Source organism: Phoxinus phoxinus, assembly GCF_949152265.1.
Source record: "Phoxinus phoxinus genome assembly, chromosome: 8".
Classification (NCBI taxonomy): domain Eukaryota; kingdom Metazoa; phylum Chordata; class Actinopteri; order Cypriniformes; family Leuciscidae; genus Phoxinus; species Phoxinus phoxinus.
This window is the reverse complement of record NC_136883.1, coordinates 351,901-371,881: the sequence shown is the minus strand read 5'-3', so window position 1 is coordinate 371,881 and position 19,981 is coordinate 351,901. Positions and strand designations below refer to the sequence as shown.

Here is a 19,981-nt window from a genome sequence, read left to right as displayed (position 1 = left end):
GAGACCTCAATTCCAAAAGAGACCATTTTGGGCCAAAATAAATCAGATGAAAGCCAATGAAAAAGGGAAGAAGAATCAACAACCCGTCAATGTCTCCAAACTCCTGTCTGGACCAACTCAACATCTAGCTTTAGTGCAGGCTAAAATATGTGTAAAATATTACCATAACATCTGTCTTCCTGTGTGCGGAAATTTGTTTATGTAGCCGAGTTAGAGGTGGGAAAAAAAATAGATATTGCAACATATTGTTGTGCTCTCTGTCGCAATAAATAATCGATACACTAACGCCCAATATCGAGATTTTATTACAACACAAAATGATTAATTTACCCGTTGTCAGTGTCACTGTCACTACCCAATATCTACCATTCTGTTTGCGGGGGGCGCTGTTCGAGTTATAGGGGTAAAGTGGCGCAAACAGCGGCCGGTGAAGAACACAGTACACGGTGCGAGTTCGGACACTCGGGAGGTCGTGAGATACTGCACACATTACGAGTCAGTTAAACTGATAATCGGGTCAAAGCAGCCGGTACACGGCACGACTGTCCTGCACACATTTGATCCCGAGCCGGCGGCAATCACGTGAGCATTCGCGCTAAACACAGAGACCGGAGCTTTCGATGATGCAGGCAAGAGCTTCAGATAGAAGAATGACAGAATGTGTGTGCAAATGATTTGTTGAAAAGCAGAGAACAGTAGCCATTCCGTTCAACATAAAAAAACAAGAGAGAGAGAGAGAGTGTGTGTGTGTGTGTGTGTGTGTGTGTGTGTGTGTGTGTGTGTGTGTGTGTGACAGTGTATGCGCACGCTGTACGCAAAGACCCACCCGCTAGTTTCCACTCTAAAGTGTGGAGACACTTCGGGTTTTACGAGACAGTCGACGGAAAGGCACTGGATAAAGACCAGGAGGCAGTGAGTTATTATGCAAATGCATATTTCTTTGCACAATTTTGGAAATGTTGGCATTAATAAATGCATAAAATTTCCTTATTTCCTTATTCCTTCTTTTTCTTTTCAGTCACATATATCGTGATATATCGTTGATGAAATTTCTTCCAATATATTGAATCGTGATATTATCATATCGTGGACCACATATCGCCACAGAATTGAATCGTGAGGTACCTGTATCGTCCCACCCCTAGTAGCCGTGACAACGAAACACGTGCATGCGCGCCTATGTTAAGAGCACTTGTTGCTCCGCGCGCTGATGCGCTCATCCTGTTGACATTACCGAATGCCTTCCTACAGTTGCTTAATAAAAGCGGGCTTTCCACACAAACAAACGTAGATGTGTAATTAGTATGAGAAAAAAATGGGATTTTAAATGTCGGTCTCGGGTCGGGCTCGGGTTAGGTTACTGCTATGTCGGTCTCGGGTCGGGCTCGGGTTCGGTTACTGCTCTGTCGGACGCGGGTCGGTCTCTGGTTCGGTTACTGCTCTGTCGGTCTCGGGTTCGGTTACTGCTATGTCGGTCTCGGGTTCGGTTACTGCTATGTCGGTCTCGGGTCGGTCTCGGGTTCGGTTACTGCTCTGTCGGTCTCGGGTTCGGTTACTGCTATGTCGGTCTCGGGTTCGGTTACTGCTATGTCGGTCTCGGGTCGGTCTCGGGTTCGGTTACTGCTCTGTCGGACGCGGGTCGGTCTCTGGTTCGGTTACTGCTATGTCGGTCTCGGGTTCGGTTACTGCTATGTCGGTCTCGGGTCGGGCTCGGGTTCGGTTACTGCTATGTCGGTCTCGGGTCGGTCTCGGGTTCGGTTACTGCTATGTCGGTCTCGGGTCGGTCTCGGGTTCGGTTACTGCTCTGTCGGACGCGGGTCGGGCTCGGGTTCGGTTACTGCTATGTCGGTCTCGGGTCGGGCTCGGGTTCGGTTACTGCTATGTCGGTCTCGGGTCGGTCTCGGGTTCGGTTACTGCTCTGTCGGACGCGGGTCGGGCTCGGGTTCGGTTACTGCTATGTCGGTCTCGGGTCGGTCTCTGGTTCGGTTACTGCTATGTCGGACGCGGGTCGGGCTCGGGTTCGGTTACTGCTATGTCGGACGCGGGTCGGGCTCGGGTTCGGTTACTGCTATGTCGGACGCGGGTCGGTCTCTGGTTCGGTTACTGCTATGTCGGTCTCGGGTCGGTCTCGGGTTCGGTTACTGCTCTGTCGGTCTCGGGTCGGTCTCGGGTTCGGTTACTGCTCTGTCGGACGCGGGTCGGTCTCTGGTTCGGTTACTGCTATGTCGGTCTCGGGTCGGTCTCGGGTTCGGTTACTGCTCTGTCGGACGCGGGTCGGGCTCGGGTTCGGTTACTGCTATGTCGGACGCGGGTCGGTCTCTGGTTCGGTTACTGCTATGTCGGTCTCGGGTCGGTCTCGGGTTCGGTTACTGCTCTGTCGGACGCGGGTCGGGCTCGGGTTCGGTTACTGCTCTGTCGGACGCGGGTCGGGCTCGGGTTCGGTTACTGCTATGTCGGTCTCGGGTCGGTCTCGGGTTCGGTTACTGCTATGTCGGTCTCGGGTCGGTCTCTGGTTCGGTTACTGCTCAGTACAGCTGCTGAGCGATACGGATACAGCGCAGGGATCTGGTGTGTGTGTGTGTGTGTGTGTGTGTGTTCCCGCACCAGTACAGCTGCTGAGCGATACGGATACAGCGCAGGGATCTGGTGTGTGTGTGTGTGTGTGTGTTCCCGCACCAGTACAGCTGCTGAGCGATACGGATACAGCGCAGGGATCTGGAGAGTAGCAGCGTCACCAGCGGCCCATCAGAGTCCCACTCCAACTTCAGAGCCTGAGGAGGAACACACACATCAGGGTTCACTACAACACTGATCAGCACCTGAGGGTCAGCGTGAGGGTCAGCGTGAGGGTGTGTGTTTACAGGTGTGTGTGTGTGTGTGTGCGTCTCAGATGTGTGTTTACAGGTGTGTGTGTGTGTGTGTGTGTGTGTGTGTGTGTGCGTCTCAGATGTGTGTTTACAGGTGTGTGTGTGTGTGTGTGTGTGCGTCAGATGTGTGTTTACAGGTGTGTGTGTGTGTGTGTGTGTCTCAGATGTGTGTTTACAGGTGTGTGTGTGTGTGTGTGTGTGTCTCAGATGTGTGTTTACAGGTGTGTATGTGTGCGTCTCACCTGCACCAGTTGAGGCAGAAACTCCTCCAGTTGACTGTCACACATCTGCTGGAAATACTGCACTGCCACTGATCGCACGAACTGGTCATGAAACCTGAAAGATCAGAAACAGCTTTACAGTTCAAATAATACAGATTAGTAGTACACACCTGTAGTCATAGTACACACCTGTAGTCATAGTACACACCTGTAGTCATAGTACACACCTGTAGTCATAGTACACACCTGTAGTCATAGTACACACCTGTAGTCATAGTACACACCTGTAGTCATAGTACACACCTGTAGTCATAGTACACACCTGTAGTCATAGTACACACCTGTCTTGACTGATTAACTCAGCTGTAAGTCTCAGCTGTTCTTGTAAGATTTTTCTAACATATTCTCTAGTTGCTGCTACTATAAGAGCCACACTTAAGCAGTTATTCCAAGATAACGTGTCACTTTGGTTTTTATTGGCATTGCACAGGCTGTGATTTTTACATTAAAGGTGCAAAAGGTCTGATATGATTTTATCCTAATTGTTTAGATGTAAGGTGGACAGCAGAAATATAGCAGTTACCCTGGTAAACCCAGAATACAACGCAGCTGCGCTTCTTATGATGGACAGATGCACTTTTATCATGGATGGATGCACTTTTATCATGGATAGATGGACTTTTATCATGGATAGATGGACTTTTATCATGGATAGATGGACTTTTATCATGGATAGATGGACTTTTATCATGGATAGATGCACTTTTATCATGGATGGATGCACTTTTATCATGGATGGATGCACTTTTATCATGGATAGATGCACTTTTATCATGGATAGATGCACTTTTATCATGGATAGATGCACTTTTATCATGGATAGATGCACTTTTATCATGGATAGATGCACTTTTATCATGGATGGATGCACTTTTATCATGGATAGATGCACTTTTATCATGGATAGATGCACTTTTATCATGGATGGATGCACTTTTATCATGGATGGATGCACTTTTATCATGGATAGATGCACTTTTATCATGGATGGATGCACTTTTATCATGGATAGATGCACTTTTATCATGGATGGATGCACTTTTATCATGGATGGATGCACTTTTATCATGGATGGATGCACTTTTATCATGGATGGATGCACTTTTATCATGGATGGATGCACTTTTATCATGGATGGATGCACTTTTATCATGGATAGATGCACCTTTCATACACACAATGTCATATACACCAAGGATGGCTTGAGGGTGAGTAAATCATGGGCTAATTTTCATTTTTGGGTGAACTAACCCTTGAAGAAATGACACCCTAACCCTGGTCTATTGAAGCCAGATAGCAGAGACAGCACGTACTCGTGGCTCAGGAGGAACAGGGCCTCCTCACAGCTGATGCCCCAGCGCTGCAGGATCCCGTAGATCTCGGGCTGGTCCTGCGGTCTCCACTGAGGAGCGCTGCCCAACACCAGGTGTAGGAGTGAGTTCCTCGAGCTGCACACCTGCCGGCGGCTCCACAGGAACACCTTCTCGTTCTCAGTCAAGCTGCGGGCGATTAACAGAGGAAGTGACATCAGTGTGTACATCAGTGTCCACATTACCCACAGGTTCAGGAGAGGGTTATCTTATACTGACAGCGACAGGCAGTGTTTCTGAGACACGTCTGCTATTCTCTTCTGCAGCTCTTCACACGCAGGTTCACACGCAGGAGACCCGAGCACTGAGCCGGGCCGTGCGGACGCTCGCTCGTATCGCCACTGATCAGAGTCTGGGAAACCAAGCTTCACACACAAACACACATGAATGAGATTTCACTTATGAACTTAAGCCAAAACAACATACAATTATACTCTGGAACAAATCTAACAAAACATCTCAAGAGGAAATAGTTGAATTTGTTACATATACACGTTCACTCATTAGGAAGAAAACTCCTCTGTAAAACCGCTGGCTTTTGTGATGTAAAAACTGAACTAGATCAATCATATGATATCAGACCTTTACCTTTAATGTAAACATCACAAGCTATGCACAGACAGGAACATGATTAGTTCATTATCAACACAGCCAAATATAACAGGGGGTGCACACTTATGCAGTTAGCTTATTTACATTTTTAGTTTTTATTTATATTTTCTTTTCTGAAACGCGTCACTTTGGTTTTCAGTGTCACAGCATAGCTTGTGGTGTTTACATTAAAGGTACAAATGGTCTGATATGATGTATCTTTGTTTCAGTTTTTACATCACAGAAGCAAGACGTTTTACAGGGGTGTGTAGACGACTTATATCTCTGTAAATGTGATGCTGATGTTTCCAGAGCACGTGTGTGTGTGTACGGTACTGATGTTTCCAGAGCATGTGTGTGTACGGTACTGATGTTTCCAGAGCATGTGTGTGTACGGTACTGATGTTTCCAGAGCACGTGTGTGTACGGTACTGATGTTTCCAGAGCACGTGTGTGTACGGTACTGATGTTTCCAGAGCATGTGTGTGTACGGTACTGATGTTTCCAGAGCATGTGTGTGTACGGTACTGATGTTTCCAGAGCATGTGTGTGTGTACGGTACTGATGTTTCCAGAGCATGTGTGTGTGTACGGTACTGATGTTTCCAGAGCATGTGTGTGTGTACGGTACTGATGTTACCAGAGCAGGTGTGTGTACGGTACTGATGTTTCCAGAGCAGGTGTGTGTACGGTACTGATGTTTCCAGAGCATGTGTGTGTACGGTACTGATGTTTCCAGAGCATGTGTGTGTACGGTACTGATGTTTCCAGAGCATGTGTGTGTGTACGGTACTGATGTTTCCAGAGCATGTGTGTGTGTACGGTACTGATGTTTCCAGAGCATGTGCGTGTACGGTACTGATGTTTCCAGAGCATGTGTGTGTACGGTACTGATGTTTCCAGAGCATGTGTGTGTACGGTACTGATGTTTCCAGAGCATGTGTGTGTACGGTACTGATGTTTCCAGAGCATGTGTGTGTACGGTACTGATGTTTCCAGAGCAGGTGTGTGTACGGTACTGATGTTTCCAGAGCATGTGTGTGTACGGTACTGATGTTTCCAGAGCATGTGTGTGTACGGTACTGATGTTTCCAGAGCATGTGTGTGTACGGTACTGATGTTTCCAGAGCATGTGTGTGTACGGTACTGATGTTTCCAGAGCATGTGCGTGTACGGTACTGATGTTTCCAGAGCATGTGCGTGTACGGTACTGATGTTTCCAGAGCAGGTGCGTGTACGGTACTGATGTTTCCAGAGCATGTGTGTGTGTTTACGGTACTGATGTTTCCAGAGCATGTGTGTGTGTTTACGGTACTGATGTTTCCAGAGCATGTGTGTGTTTACGGTACTGATGTTTCCAGAGCAGGTGTGTGTACGGTACTGATGTTTCCAGAGGATGTGTGTGTACGGTACTGATGTTTCCAGAGCATGTGTGTGTACGGTACTGATGTTTCCAGAGCAGGTGCGTGTACGGTACTGATGTTTCCAGAGCATGTGTGTGTACGGTACTGATGTTTCCAGAGCATGTGTGTGTGTTTACGGTACTGATGTTTCCAGAGCATGTGTGTGTACGGTACTGATGTTTCCAGAGCAGGTGCGTGTACGGTACTGATGTTTCCAGAGCATGTGTGTGTACGGTACTGATGTTTCCAGAGCATGTGTGTGTTTACGGTACTGATGTTTCCAGAGCATGTGTGTGTGTTTACGGTACTGATGTTTCCAGAGCATGTGTGTGTACGGTACTGATGTTTCCAGAGCAGGTGTGTGTACGGTACTGATGTTTCCAGAGGATGTGTGTGTACGGTACTGATGTTTCCAGAGCATGTGTGTGTACGGTACTGATGTTTCCAGAGCATGTGTGTGTACGGTACTGATGTTTCCAGAGCAGGTGCGTGTACGGTACTGATGTTTCCAGAGCATGTGTGTGTACGGTACTGATGTTTCCAGAGCATGTGTGTGTGTTTACGGTACTGATGTTTCCAGAGCATGTGTGTGTGTTTACGGTACTGATGTTTCCAGAGCATGTGTGTGTTTACGGTACTGATGTTTCCAGAGCAGGTGTGTGTTTACGGTACTGATGTTTCCAGAGCAGGTGTGTGTACGGTACTGATGTTTCCAGAGCATGTGTGTGTACGGTACTGATGTTTCCAGAGCAGGTGTGTTTACGGTACTGATGTTTCCAGAGCAGGTGTGTGTACGGTACTGATGTTTCCAGAGCAGGTGTGTGTACGGTACTGATGTTTCCAGAGCATGTGTGTGTACGGTACTGATGTTTCCAGAGCATGTGTGTGTACGGTACTGATGTTTCCAGAGCATGTATGTGTGTTTACGGTACTGATGTTTCCAGAGCATGTGTGTGTGTGTACGGTACTGATGTTTCCAGAGCATGTGTGTGTACGGTACTGATGTTTCCAGAGCATGTGTGTGTGTTTACGGTACTGATGTTTCCAGAGCATGTGTGTGTGTACGGTACTGATGTTTCCAGAGCATGTGTGTGTGTGTACGGTACTGATGTTTCCAGAGCACGTGTGTGTGCGGTACGGACAAGCTGACCTGTAGAATGACCCCGGTGGGCTGCCGATGGCCGTGGGTCAGTGCTGCGGATGGAGGACATCTGGGCGGCACCTGTGTGGACATGCTGAGCAGAACAGTGCCGTGAACCAGAGTCCTGCAACATACAACATCAAATCACAGCAGCTCACAGAAACACGGCTCGAATCTAATGGCTGGAACCATGGCGGTCCAGAACCACAAATTCAGTAATTATGCATAAAAGTATTGACACCTAAATGTACTCTTACTGTCACTGACACAAATTACACAAGTACATCATGTTTACTAATGGACTTTTACTGTAAAACAACACAAAACACGCAACAACTGTTTAAGAACAGCAGCATTGTCTGTCATATTTGTTGTTGACAATATGTTTGACTTGAAATAGTTTCATTATCATGCATCTTTCATCTTTGTTATAATTTATGAAATCTAAAATCCTCGTCGTTACCAAACAATTTCATCGTTAGCACTGGAAAACTGTTCGAGTCAGCAGGAATGTGTGTGTGTGTTTGTGCACGTGTGTGTAGAGCATCTGTGAAACAGCAGATAGAAAACAACAAGAGAAATCAGTGCTATATGAAAGATCGTTTGATGGCATACTTGTTGTTGAAGAGAGGAAGGGCCGCCCAGCAGAGGAGCTCAGGGTTTCTGGACTGTTTTGAGCCCAAAAGATGAAAAGTCAACATGGACTCATATGGCAGCTCTCTGACTGGAACAGGGAACACCAACCTGAAGCACAGCAGACACAGAAAGAGCATCAGACGTAGATCGAATGCTTGGTCTTTTTATTTTATTTTATTTAAAGGGGCCGCAAAGCAAACAAGCATGTTGATCGTTATTTGTGCAGACTGACCAAGTAGGGTATAGTTAACCTCATGGAATCTTTTAAATGTGAAAGTAAGAAATTGATAGATGGAAAGAACTTAACAATTATAGTGACATGTTTGCTAACAAAAATCCATTTGTGTAGTGTGGCTTTTGTATTCATGGTTAAGTGCTAATCTAAATCGCATTCCCGCTGTAAAACAAGCTAGCACAAAAATGTTGCCTATAAATAGTGTTGCACGCCTTCTTATCAAATTCACATGATCAACCTCTCTTCTATTTTGCTTGGGAACTAATCAGTGGCGATTTCTTTAAGACTGCAAGGGAAGCTCGGCTTCCCCTATAATGTCAACAATTAATGGTCAAATATATGTACTATTTTGTTAACATTTTATTGACTAAAAATGCTTTAGAACGCGTTCATCTCGAAGACGAGTTCGTTCAGAATCAGCAGCTGGTCAGCTGACTCGATTTTCTTCTCATTCATTGCCGTAGCGTCACAGTGCATTTTTCTGTTGAAGCCGAGCGTCCATTGACTTCAATGGGGCTGCTTTGAACAGTTTTTTTCAGTGCTCCGAAACTAGACGGTCATTGGATAAATGCTGCGATTATGTCCCGCCCACGGACGCTCAGCGTCTCTGGGGGGAATGGAGGAGTGGGCGGGCCCGGACTCCGGGCTTCTGCGTGGTGATTGGAGGGTCTGTCATCTCCTTTTGATTGACAGAATTTCTGTCCATAGCTGAAGCTATTCGAGCTCAATGAAAAGTAAACTGAAAAACGCTTTTCTCACGCAGGGAAAAATCGCGAAGCAAAGAGGACACTGACACTGACAGACAACAAAGAGAAGGTTACTTTTGATAAGCAAATTCTCAGCTCTCCGATTCTGTAAATTGTATTACGAAATTCAAACAATAAATATCGCTTTAGCACTTGTAAATGTGACGTGACAGATCATCTCTCACTCTTTACAACTAGTAAATAATAAATAAACACGAATCAGCATGTTGAAAGATCCAGTACAACTTACCAAAATGTATATCCCTCATACTTAATATCGAGCAATCAGTGTTTTTCAACGCGGAAAGAAAAATGGCACAACGTTTAGGTTTAGCAGGGTTTAACGTACGTTACCTCAGGATCAAGAAAGCCATTTAATAACCATTGCACGTTAGTTGGCTAGAAAAATTAGCTACAGAGAGGAGTATTTTGCTAAATATGTGCACTGTATGACATCTTTATATTATATTTGTATTATATTTAATTTGAGATGTTATTTAACCTTTAATAATAATACCAGCTGACAGGGCTCTCAGCATGTATGAGATTTTTTTTTTCTTGAAAAAAAAAAATTAATGTAAGTTAGGCTAACGTTACCTAATATTTATCCAAATGAATCGATATTGAATCAAGATCCGAATCAAATCAAAAGAATAAAATTGAATTGAAATGCAATAATAAAATCAGTAGCCTACAGTCATTGTACCATGTAAACATTGTAACATGTTTTTACTAAACTTAATAAAATTCTGTTTAATTACCTAATGTTTTGACAATCACGATACACATATTTTGATGGAAGTTTTGGATAATTTTTATGATGTAGGCCGAAAATGAGCTTCCCCTCTTTGAAAGACCAGCAGTCGCCACTGGAACTAATGTGGTCGGAAGCAAATTTTACTTGACTGCGTTCTCTGGATCCTCTGAAGTGGAGGACTTCTACATTCTAATTGGTTGCCGCCGAACCGTGTCATAGCTCATTACCATAAAGTTGACCTGACTCCAACTCTCCTCGCCGCCCTCGCCGCCGGCTCTCATTGAAAATGAATGACTTCCACCCACTTTGACGCTCTCGCCGGCACCGGTGTGAACGCACAGTATGAAGCCCCTCCTTCTGAAAAGCACACTGTGCTCTGATTGGTCGGCTGGAGCAGTGTGTTGTGATTGGTCGAGCGCTTCGAGTGTGTTTGGGAAATGTCCCGCCCCTTACCATAACCGCCAGTTTAACACACTACTAACTAACTCACCCAGGCCCCGCCCCTTTATTCTGCGCATTAATTATTATAATGAGGAATATTGTGACGTGTTCGTTCCCGGAAGAAACTCGAGACTACAGTGGAGGCGCTTCAGGAGCTCAGAAACACTGACTCTGATATAGAGAAGAACTGGAGCGAAGAACTTGCTCAATGCTCAAACCGCAACACTACACACTAAAGAGAGATAAACGTGGAGATAAGCAGAATAGGTCTTTTTCCCTTTTAAACCCAATCCCAATAATGCATACACAAACCACAATAGATCTAGTTGATGAGGCCTTTGATAAACGGGATAAAGGCGGCGCCGGGTTCTTACAGGCGGCTGCAGTGGATCTGGCAGTGCATCTGCAGTGACGTGCTGATGTTCTCACACAGAACCGGCTCCGTCAGACTCCTGCCGCAGTGTGTGAGCGCGCAGCTCACGCTGAAGTGATCGTAGCTGAAACACACACACACACACACACACACACACACACACACACACATTCATCTATGTTCTCTGTGTATTAAAGAGACTGTTCACCCATAAAGGAACATACTATCAACATTTACTCCTGCTAGCTGTTTATTAGCTAGTTACATTAGTTCATGCATGTATGCTATTGGGGATTTGAGGTAAAGTGAAGTTTTTAGTTTTATTCAATTCATTTCATTCAGTTGAGCTTCAGACACACAACGTATTTGAGCAGTGTTTGCAGTTTAATTAATGCACTGTTTTGTTTGTATTAACCACTTGCAATTTTGAGTAAAACTTTCTTGAGAAATTTAAGGTAATCCGTTTCCACATATTTTCCTGGTAATGTGAACAAGTAGACTTGTAAAGAAAACTGTTTGGTTGCACTTTATTTTACAGTATGTGCACCTACTAATGAAATGAAATTAATTGAATATCTACATTGGCTGCCTATTAAACATCGTATACATTTTTAAATATTGCTGATCACTTACAAAGCACTAAATGGTTTATCTCCGCAGTTCTTGAGCGAGCTCTTAACGCATTATAGTCCTTCACGTCTACTGCCATCTCAAAACTCCGGCCAGTTAATAATACCTAGAATATCAGAATCGACTGCTGGCGGTAGATCCTTTTCCTATTTAGCACCAAAACTCTGGAACAGTCTTCCTACCATTGTCCGGGAAGCAGACACACTCTGTCAGTTCAAATCTAGACTAAAGACACATCTCTTCGGCCTAGCATTCACATAACACATTATAGACTTATATAACTCAATGTTAGGCTGCATAGATTAGGTCAGCCGGAACTGGGAACACTTCCCTTAAATCCTGATGAACTCGATACATCATAAGAAGAATGGCATCTACGCTAATTTTAGTCTCTGTTTATCCCGAGGTTTTCCTGCCGGATCCAGATCTGAGGAAGGACCTTCGCCTGGACCCGATGACACCTCAGCGCTGAAGTGTCCACTAGCCTCTCCCTGTGGAGGATCCCTTTACCACTCTACAGATAAAGCGTTGTGGGGAAATTTCGGTTTCGCGTATCTACCCCGAAGTGATAAAATTCTGTCTGAAATGTTTAAGTCCAGACAAGTAGTTTGTTTAGGATTGGTTTGTAGAGAATTACAAACCTGCACATATACTGCACGTGTTCTGCACTAGCGTGCGTGTGTTTTTCACTGGTGTGTGTGTGTGTTTTTCACTGGTGTGTGTGTGCGTGTGTGTTCTGCACTGGTGTGCGTGTGTGTGTGTGTGTGTGTGTGTGTTCTGCACTGGTGTGCGTGTGTGTGTGTGTGTGTGTTCTGCACTGGTGTGCGTGTGTGTGTGTGTGTGTGTGTGTTCTGCACTGGTGTGTGTGTGTGTGTGTGTGTTCTGCACTGGTGTCATACCCGTGGACCCAGTCGGGCAGGAGCCTGTAGAAGCCGGTCAGGTCGAGTTGAAGCATGTGTGTGTTGAGCCGGACGTCGGATGCTGGCGGATCGGGAACTTCCGGTCCTCTGAAGTCCAAATCAAAGTTTGTGAAGAAGATGTGGAGCAGCTTCAGCAGAGCTTGATGGAGCGTGACTAGCGCTGAAACATGCAGACTTCACGCTTACAAACACACGCAAACCACAGACTGCCCACTCGTCCCCTACAGACCACAGCACGAGTCTGTCCAGAGGCACCTTATTAAAGACTCACCAGTTTCACAGTCACTCATGTCCACTGGAGTCTAGGGAAAAGAACATTATAATTAATAATAAATTCTGGGTATTATATTGCTCCAGTGACCCACATGCAGTGAGTAAGATGCGAGCCGTACCCGTGCGAGAGGAGCGGAGCGCTTGAGCCGCCCGACGGCCTCCTCTAGATCTGCTGTGGTGACGCCACACATCTGCTCACACACACCGCTGACGCTGTCCACGACCGCACTCACACACACGCCACCCTGACACACACACTCATTACATTCAGTCAGGTCTCTGAGCGCTTCTGCAGCGGTCAGGTAACTTAAGGAATAGTTCAGTTTCTTTATTCTGCTGAACACAAAATAAGATATCTTGAAGATGTCGGTAACTAACAGTTGATGGACCGCATTGCCTGACATCCGTATTTAGTTTTTCCCACTATGGAAGTCAAAGGGGTCCATCAACTGTTAGTTACCGACATTCTTCAAAAGATCTTATTTTGTGTTCAGCAGAAGAAAGAAACTCTAAGAAACTTTAAGGTTTTAAACAACTTGAGTAAATGATGATAATTTTGATTTTTAAGTGAACTATTTCTTTAATATTCAGCAATATCACTGATTAGACTGCAGATGAGAACAAAGCTTGAACTGATCGGAATAATGACAATAATGTGTCCTGTAGAGATGCTTTGCAGCAGTTTCATAATTACACACCATCATCTTGACTACAGTCCATCCATCAACGGATGAAGCCACTCCGATCATTCAGAATAAACTCTAAATATGTACAGAATTTCTAAGCATTTCAATCGTGTGGAGTTCAGGTCAACACAAACCTGGCTTCTCATGAGCGCGTTCACTTCCTTGCTGTAGATATCCAGCTTCTCCTGCAGACACGACCTAAGAACACATGATGCTCAATATGTACCAGTCATTTGAAATGGTGGCAATCTATTTCTGTACATTTCCCATACGCATATATGCAGCGTTTAGAGGAATATAAAGTTACAATTCTAAAATGTCATTTGAATTTGTCAGTTCCAGTTCTGGTTTTAATGTAAATGTAAAATTCATTTAAATGCCTTTATGTGCAAAATGTCACATAAAATTGATGCAAATCCATCAAGGGTTAGTGTTTCAATGTCAAAAAGGATTATAAATTCAATGTCGGTAAGAAAATGCAGTGACAGCATTAACATATTCACGTCACAGCGAACAACATAATACATTTTAATTTTGCAAATCATGACATACATAAAGTGATGTTTCAACTTAAAAATAAAATGCACCAAGCAGAGGTAAGGGAAATGTAAAATACAGGAATACCGCACATAGAGAAATTACGTTTCAAAAAATGTAATTTTGTCAGCTTTATGCTTTCATAGAACAGACGTACACAAACCTTATTGTGTTGAAAGCACAAGCAGAAACGAGGACTTGTTTAAAATGAAACATCTGCCCGTCGCCGTCTTCCTCCTACAGACACATGCAATCACAATATGAGCTTCTTCAAATTAGTAATAGTTGTGAGCCACTGTAATAAAGTGTCATACATCTCGCGTCAGGGTTTTGTCAGCGGCGTCCCTGAGCATCATCCTCACGGGAACGTCTGAAGCAAACTTCTGATACACCTGGAGGCGCTCGTGAGACCCCAAGATGTCATCACTGGAAGAGTGTATAGATGTATAAACAATACAGAGTGTATCAAAGCAGCTTCACAGTGATAACATGAAAATAATACATCAAGTTTGTTTCTAGAAGAAAATTGCGTCATCGTCCACCTCCAGCCAACCTGCTTACCTAACCCTAACCCAACCTGCTTACCTAACCCTAACCCAACCTGCTTACCTAACCCTAACCCAACCTGCTTACCTAACCCTAACCCAACCTGCTAACCTAACCCTAACCCAACCTGCTAACCTAACCCTAACCCAACCTGCTTACCTAACCCTAACCCAACCTGCTAACCTAACCCTAACCCAACCTGCTTACCTAACCCTAACCCAACCTGCTTACCTAACCCTAACCCAACCTGCTTACCTAACCCTAACCCAACCTGCTTACCTAACCCTAACCCAACCTGCTAACCTAACCCTAACCCAACCTGCTAACCTAACCCTAACCCAACCTGCTAACCTAACCTTAACCCAACCTGCTAACCTAACCCTAACCCAACCTGCTTGCCTAACCCTAACCCAACCTGCTAACCTAACCCTAACCCAACCTGCTAACCTAACCCTAACCCAACCTGCTAACCTAACCCTAACCCAACCTGCTAACCTAACCCTAACCCAACCTGCTAACCTAACCCTAACCCAACCTGCTTACCTAACCCTAACCCAACCTGCTTACCTAACCCTAACCCAACCTGCTTACCTAACCCTAACCCAACCTGCTTACCTAACCCTAACCCAACCTGCTAACCTAACCTTAACCCAACCTGCTAACCTAACCCTAACCCAACCTGCTTACCTAACTCTAACCCAACCTGCTAACCTAACCCAACCTGCTTACCTAACCCTAACCCAACCTGCTAACCTAACCCTAACCCAACCTGCTAACCTAACCCTAACCCAACCTGCTAACCTAACCCTAACCCAACCTGCTAACCTAACCCTAACCCAACCTGCTAACCTAACCCTAACCCAACCTGCTTACCTAACCCTAACCCAACCTGCTTACCTAACCCTAACCCAACCTGCTAACCTAACCCTAACCCAACCTGCTAACCTAACCCTAACCCAACCTGCTTACCTAACCCTAACCCAACCTGCTAACCTAACCCTAACCCAACCTGCTTACCTAACCCTAACCCAACCTGCTTACCTAACCCTAACCCAACCTGCTTACCTAACCCTAACCCAACCTGCTTACCTAACCCTAACCCAACCTGCTAACCTAACCCTAACCCAACCTGCTAACCTAACCCTAACCCAACCTGCTAACCTAACCCTAACCCAACCTGCTTACCTAACCCTAACCCAACCTGCTTACCTAACCCTAACCCAACCTGCTTACCTAACCCTAACCCAACCTGCTAACCTAACCCTAACCCAACCTGCTTACCTAACCCTAACCCAACCTGCTAACCTAACCCTAACCCAACCTGCTAACCTAACCCTAACCCAACCTGCTTACCTAACCATAACCCTGCATCAATATCTGATGCACTTAATGACCAGAGAGAGAGCATTTCCATCCAGCAACAGCAAGAACATCAGATCCACTACTGATTACCTTCTGAGAAACTCCTCGGAGTCACAGAGCTTCATCAGGTAGTGTCCACTGAGCGCTCTCTGGTCTCGAGTCTCCAGAACCGCCTCCATCAGGTCCCGGGCTGTGCCGTCTACTGATAGAACAATGCAAATAAAGTGTGCCAAAGTGTCCTGAAAGCTCCAGCCTAATGTAGAACTGAGTGCGTCATCTGGTGATGTTGTAGTGGCAGCATTTGAGTTTATTGCCTTACATGGCAGATACATATAAAACATCATAAGTACAATTCCATTCAATATTTTTTAAATGTACTGCTAAAATTCTGGATCCATAAATAAGTCCTTAAACGTTTGTCCTGATAACAAGCGCTGTCTCATAACATTAAAGTTTGGCCAGTCCAGAAGAATGTGTTTCCCAGACGAGTTGGATCTACAGGATTGATATGTTGAGTGTGTCCTCTGCATCGCTTACGTCTCCATCGGATCGGTAGTGGCACAGAGAGCCACGGCACAGAGACCCTGAAGAGCAGGTCGTCGGACACGAGAACCGGAGCCGCGCGGGCCCACAGCACACTCCTGCTGGACTCGGCACGGGTCACGCCGTGTTCTGAGAGGATTCTGGCAGACAACAGCAGTGCAGACACGAGGACAGATGTGCTCAGTTATATTATGAAAGTAGCTGTGTGAATTGAATTTCGGGTCAGTGAAAATCTTCAAGTGAGTTCAGAACCCATGGATGTACATTCGTGTGTTGATTAGGATGAGTGCATCTTACCGCGACGCTGACGTGCAGAGCAGTGCGGTTCTGCTGTTGCTGCCTCGGGCCGAGTCGATCAGAGCGATGTTCCACGAGTCCTGCAGACATGAGGAGAGCGATCATGATATTACGGTCATAGAACGCTTGAAACAACGTCTACAATCCTCTGTTGCCAGTGAGGCCCATGGAAACAATCTTACGCTTTGCAAGTCATGATGAATATAGAATGCAGTCAGAAAAAAAGGTTAAAAAAAGAAAAGCCTTTTCTTGTTCACACTTGGTGGTCATTTTGAAAATATTTTTTTCCCCTGGCAAGATGCACCAGGACTAGGGTTGGGTATCTTTTTTATTTAAACGATTCTGATTCTTATCGATAAGAGGAATCGAAATTGAAATTTTATAACATGTATCCAATTCCTGACCTTAAGTATTCGACTCCAGATTCCCAACCGTAACCAGGACGCACATGTCTGAAAACAGACCTCTACATAAATCTATCGATGCATTGTTCACTCGTAATGTGCTCAGCGTTCTACAACAAATATGTTTCGGCTTTTCTACACTATCTACCGTGATGTAAGTTGGAGAGATTAAAAGTTGAGCACATGGCTCTGGCCATGGATTGTGTCTGTGGGGAGTTGATTGGATGTTGTGGTTTGCTATTGGCTGATCTCATGTGAGTGACAGGTTATAGCCCCGCCCTCGTCATCAGAGAAGAGATGCTGCTGTTATTCTGATTCAACATTATTAACACAGTAATGATGTGCACCGATAAATCATTTACAATAAACTACAATATTCCATAAAAAAAATAAGGATTGTAATTTTGATTTCATTGTGCTTTTACAAACAATCAGATACTGCAAATAACGTTGTTTAAAGGTTTGATCTATGAATGCGATAATAACCCAGACAGCCACAGTCGACCCAGATCTGGCCCAGGACGGAGGCGGATCTGAGCGGACACTGCGCTGCCGTCTTCTCCTCACCACTCAACCATCGAACACCAAAAGAAAAGTTTAACAAAATATTAACAAATTACCATCAACAGAACATTAATAACTTCAAAAGCTCATAGGCCCATTACAGACGTATTAAATATCACAGTAGCAATATATATACTCCTATAGTTAGAAGTGTTGGTGCTTAATGGTTTCAATGGGCTTTCCCTCATTTTAACAGACAACAAATTGTGTTTCCCTAAATTAGAAATATTTCAGTAAATACTTATTATTTGAAATGATTTGTTTAGAATGTAAACTTACAAGCATTTAATCATAATTTACCTGTAAAATTTAATTTAATTAAATGTAATAATATTATTTAATAATAATTAGCTGTAGTAGTTCTAAAGCTTACACTTCCCTGACCCGGAGTCTGCCCCACCTAACCTACAGTCAGGATCTGCTACGGGCTTTATTTCATTCATCATGTAGACCTATTGTTGGCTTGATATATTAATATAATTAATTTAATAAGCATCTAGTTTTTAGTAGCCTAGTATTAAACATAGTACTAGTTGAAGTAGTAAACTGTGAAGTAAAATTTAAGTAAACGTTTAGCTATGAGCCAAAGTCTTTTCTGCCACGTAACTTCTGCGATGCTAATGTTCAGGTTATGGAGATTAATGAGGGACAGACTATGGGTTATGGCTTCTGTGGAAGCAGTGGGGTGTGTGTGTGTGTGTGTGTGTGTGTGTGTGTGTGTGTGTGTGTGTGTGTGTGTGTGTGGCTGTATGTGTGTGTGTCTGTGTGTGTGTGTCTGTACAGTCAAACCAAAAATTATTCAGACACCAGATATAATTTTTTATATTTTTTACTGGTATGTGCAGGACACTATACTTCATTTATGTGAGGAGTGAGGAGAGCAAAATAAAGTATTATACCCAAAAATTCTTCATACGGTGGAAAACCAATAAGATTTATATAAATGTAAAGCTAAATTGGCTATTAATTGTGTAGTTAAATTTAACAGCTGACAGATATTAAACCTGATTCTGAAAACTGATAATAATGTGAGAAATGTTGAAGGAGTCTGTCTGTCTGTCTCTGTGTGTGTGTGTGTGTGTGTGTGTGTGTGTGTGTGTGTGTGTGTGTGTGTGTGTGTGTGTGTGTGTGTGTCTGTGTGTGTCTGTCTGTGTGTGTGTGTGTGTGTGTGTGTGTGTGTGTGTGTGTGTGTCTGTCTGTGTCTGTGTGTGTGTGTCTGTGTGTGTCTGTCTGTGTGTCTGTCTGTGTCTGTCTGTGTGTGTGTGTGTGTGTGTGTGTGTGTGTGTGTGTGTCTGTGTGTGTGTGTGTGTGTGTGTGTGTGTGTGTGTCTGTGTGTGTGTCTGTCTGTGTGTGTCTGTCTGTGTGTCTGTGTGTGTGTGTGTGTGTGTGTGTGTGTGTCAGTGTCTGTTACCTGTGGCCCGCGCAGGTGTCGTCCAGGTGTTTTCCTCACCGCTGCTTCCTCATTCCTCATGTCCACATCCGCCTGCTCTTTCCTCTGATCGGCTGCTAGTACACCAGAGACGGGTGTGTATAAATCCAAATAATCCTGTTCTGAGAAGACAGGAACATGAACATCCCATCCATGAAACGCGTGATCCTCGGTTCCTCCAGCCGGATCTTCAGGGTCCATTGGATCAGAGACAGAGAGCTGTGGGCAGTCCGGGTTTATGTCTTTATGTCCAGAAATATGAATGGCATTTCTTCATCCGTAAAAGAAGAAAGAAATCAGAATGCAGGTTTTTTCTTTCGCTCTCTCGCCGGCGTGGATCTTTTAGTCGTCTTGAGTGAGATTGTGTGGGTCAGAATCGGAATAAAAGAGTATTTTGGACTGTTGTAGATTAAACGACTGGGAAGGAACACAAGCAGGAATTCACAGGCACTTTTCAGCGCGAAACTCTCGCGCACTCGGACTCTGCTGGCTCCTCCCACAGGCGGTCACCTGTATGGAGCGCCATAGGGGTCATACTGCAGTGCGTCCGAACGACTGTAGTCTAAAGCAAACTTATATACAACAGTGATTAAACTCAAAGTTAGAATGGGTGGTGGGAGTAATGAAAACAATGTGCCTGTTTTACTGGTGCAAATGGTCCCCATCTGTACATTTTATTTACAAATAAATACATTTTATAATTTAGCCTACCTTATATTACGTTCTTTACCATAGTATGTTGCACAGCACAGAATCAAACTTAAATCGCATTTTATTACTAATTAAGATAATGATAATGATAAAAAATAATAATAAAAAAACAGTAAATAGAATTAACATATTTTAGTTCCCCTCACTCCACAACAAATCCATTTTTATTTTAACTGTAGGGGGAAAGTGGGGTGAGTTGTGCCAGTTTTTACTCAAAGTGACTTTAAAGTGGGGCCATG

The 19,981-nt window shown here is 44.5% G+C and overlaps 1 protein-coding gene across 5 annotated transcripts in view; it reads right to left on the bottom strand.

The window, feature by feature from the left end:
* Positions 1-19,581, bottom strand: part of pik3c2g (phosphatidylinositol-4-phosphate 3-kinase catalytic subunit type 2 gamma) — a 45,425-nt gene extending 25,844 nt beyond the window's left edge. For 4 of the 5 annotated variants that reach the window (XR_013798653.1, XR_013798654.1, XM_079621454.1 and 1 more), the window contains exons 1-17: positions 19,014-19,581; positions 16,635-16,714; positions 16,332-16,477; positions 15,885-15,996; positions 14,201-14,312; positions 14,050-14,123; positions 13,484-13,547; positions 12,783-12,908; positions 12,662-12,692; positions 12,370-12,550; positions 10,842-10,964; positions 8,268-8,396; positions 7,662-7,776; positions 4,738-4,883; positions 4,462-4,647; positions 3,110-3,203; positions 2,677-2,771 (exon numbers count right to left, since the gene is read on the bottom strand). Coding sequence is in view for 3 of the 5 variants with exons in the window: in XM_079621454.1 (XP_079477580.1) it covers positions 2,677-2,771; positions 3,110-3,203; positions 4,462-4,647; positions 4,738-4,883; positions 7,662-7,776; positions 8,268-8,396; positions 10,842-10,964; positions 12,370-12,550; positions 12,662-12,692; positions 12,783-12,908; positions 13,484-13,547; positions 14,050-14,123; positions 14,201-14,312; positions 15,885-15,996; positions 16,332-16,477; positions 16,635-16,714; positions 19,014-19,232 (2,033 nt within the window). In the remaining 2 variants the exon portion in view is untranslated. Of the gene's footprint in view, positions 1-2,676; positions 2,772-3,109; positions 3,204-4,461; positions 4,648-4,737; positions 4,884-7,661; positions 7,777-8,267; positions 8,397-10,841; positions 10,965-12,369; positions 12,551-12,661; positions 12,693-12,782; positions 12,909-13,483; positions 13,548-14,049; positions 14,124-14,200; positions 14,313-15,884; positions 15,997-16,331; positions 16,478-16,634; positions 16,718-19,013 lie in introns of all 5 variants that reach the window. The other variant, XM_079621455.1, reaches the window with a different exon arrangement.
* Positions 19,582-19,981: the final 400 nt, after the last annotated feature.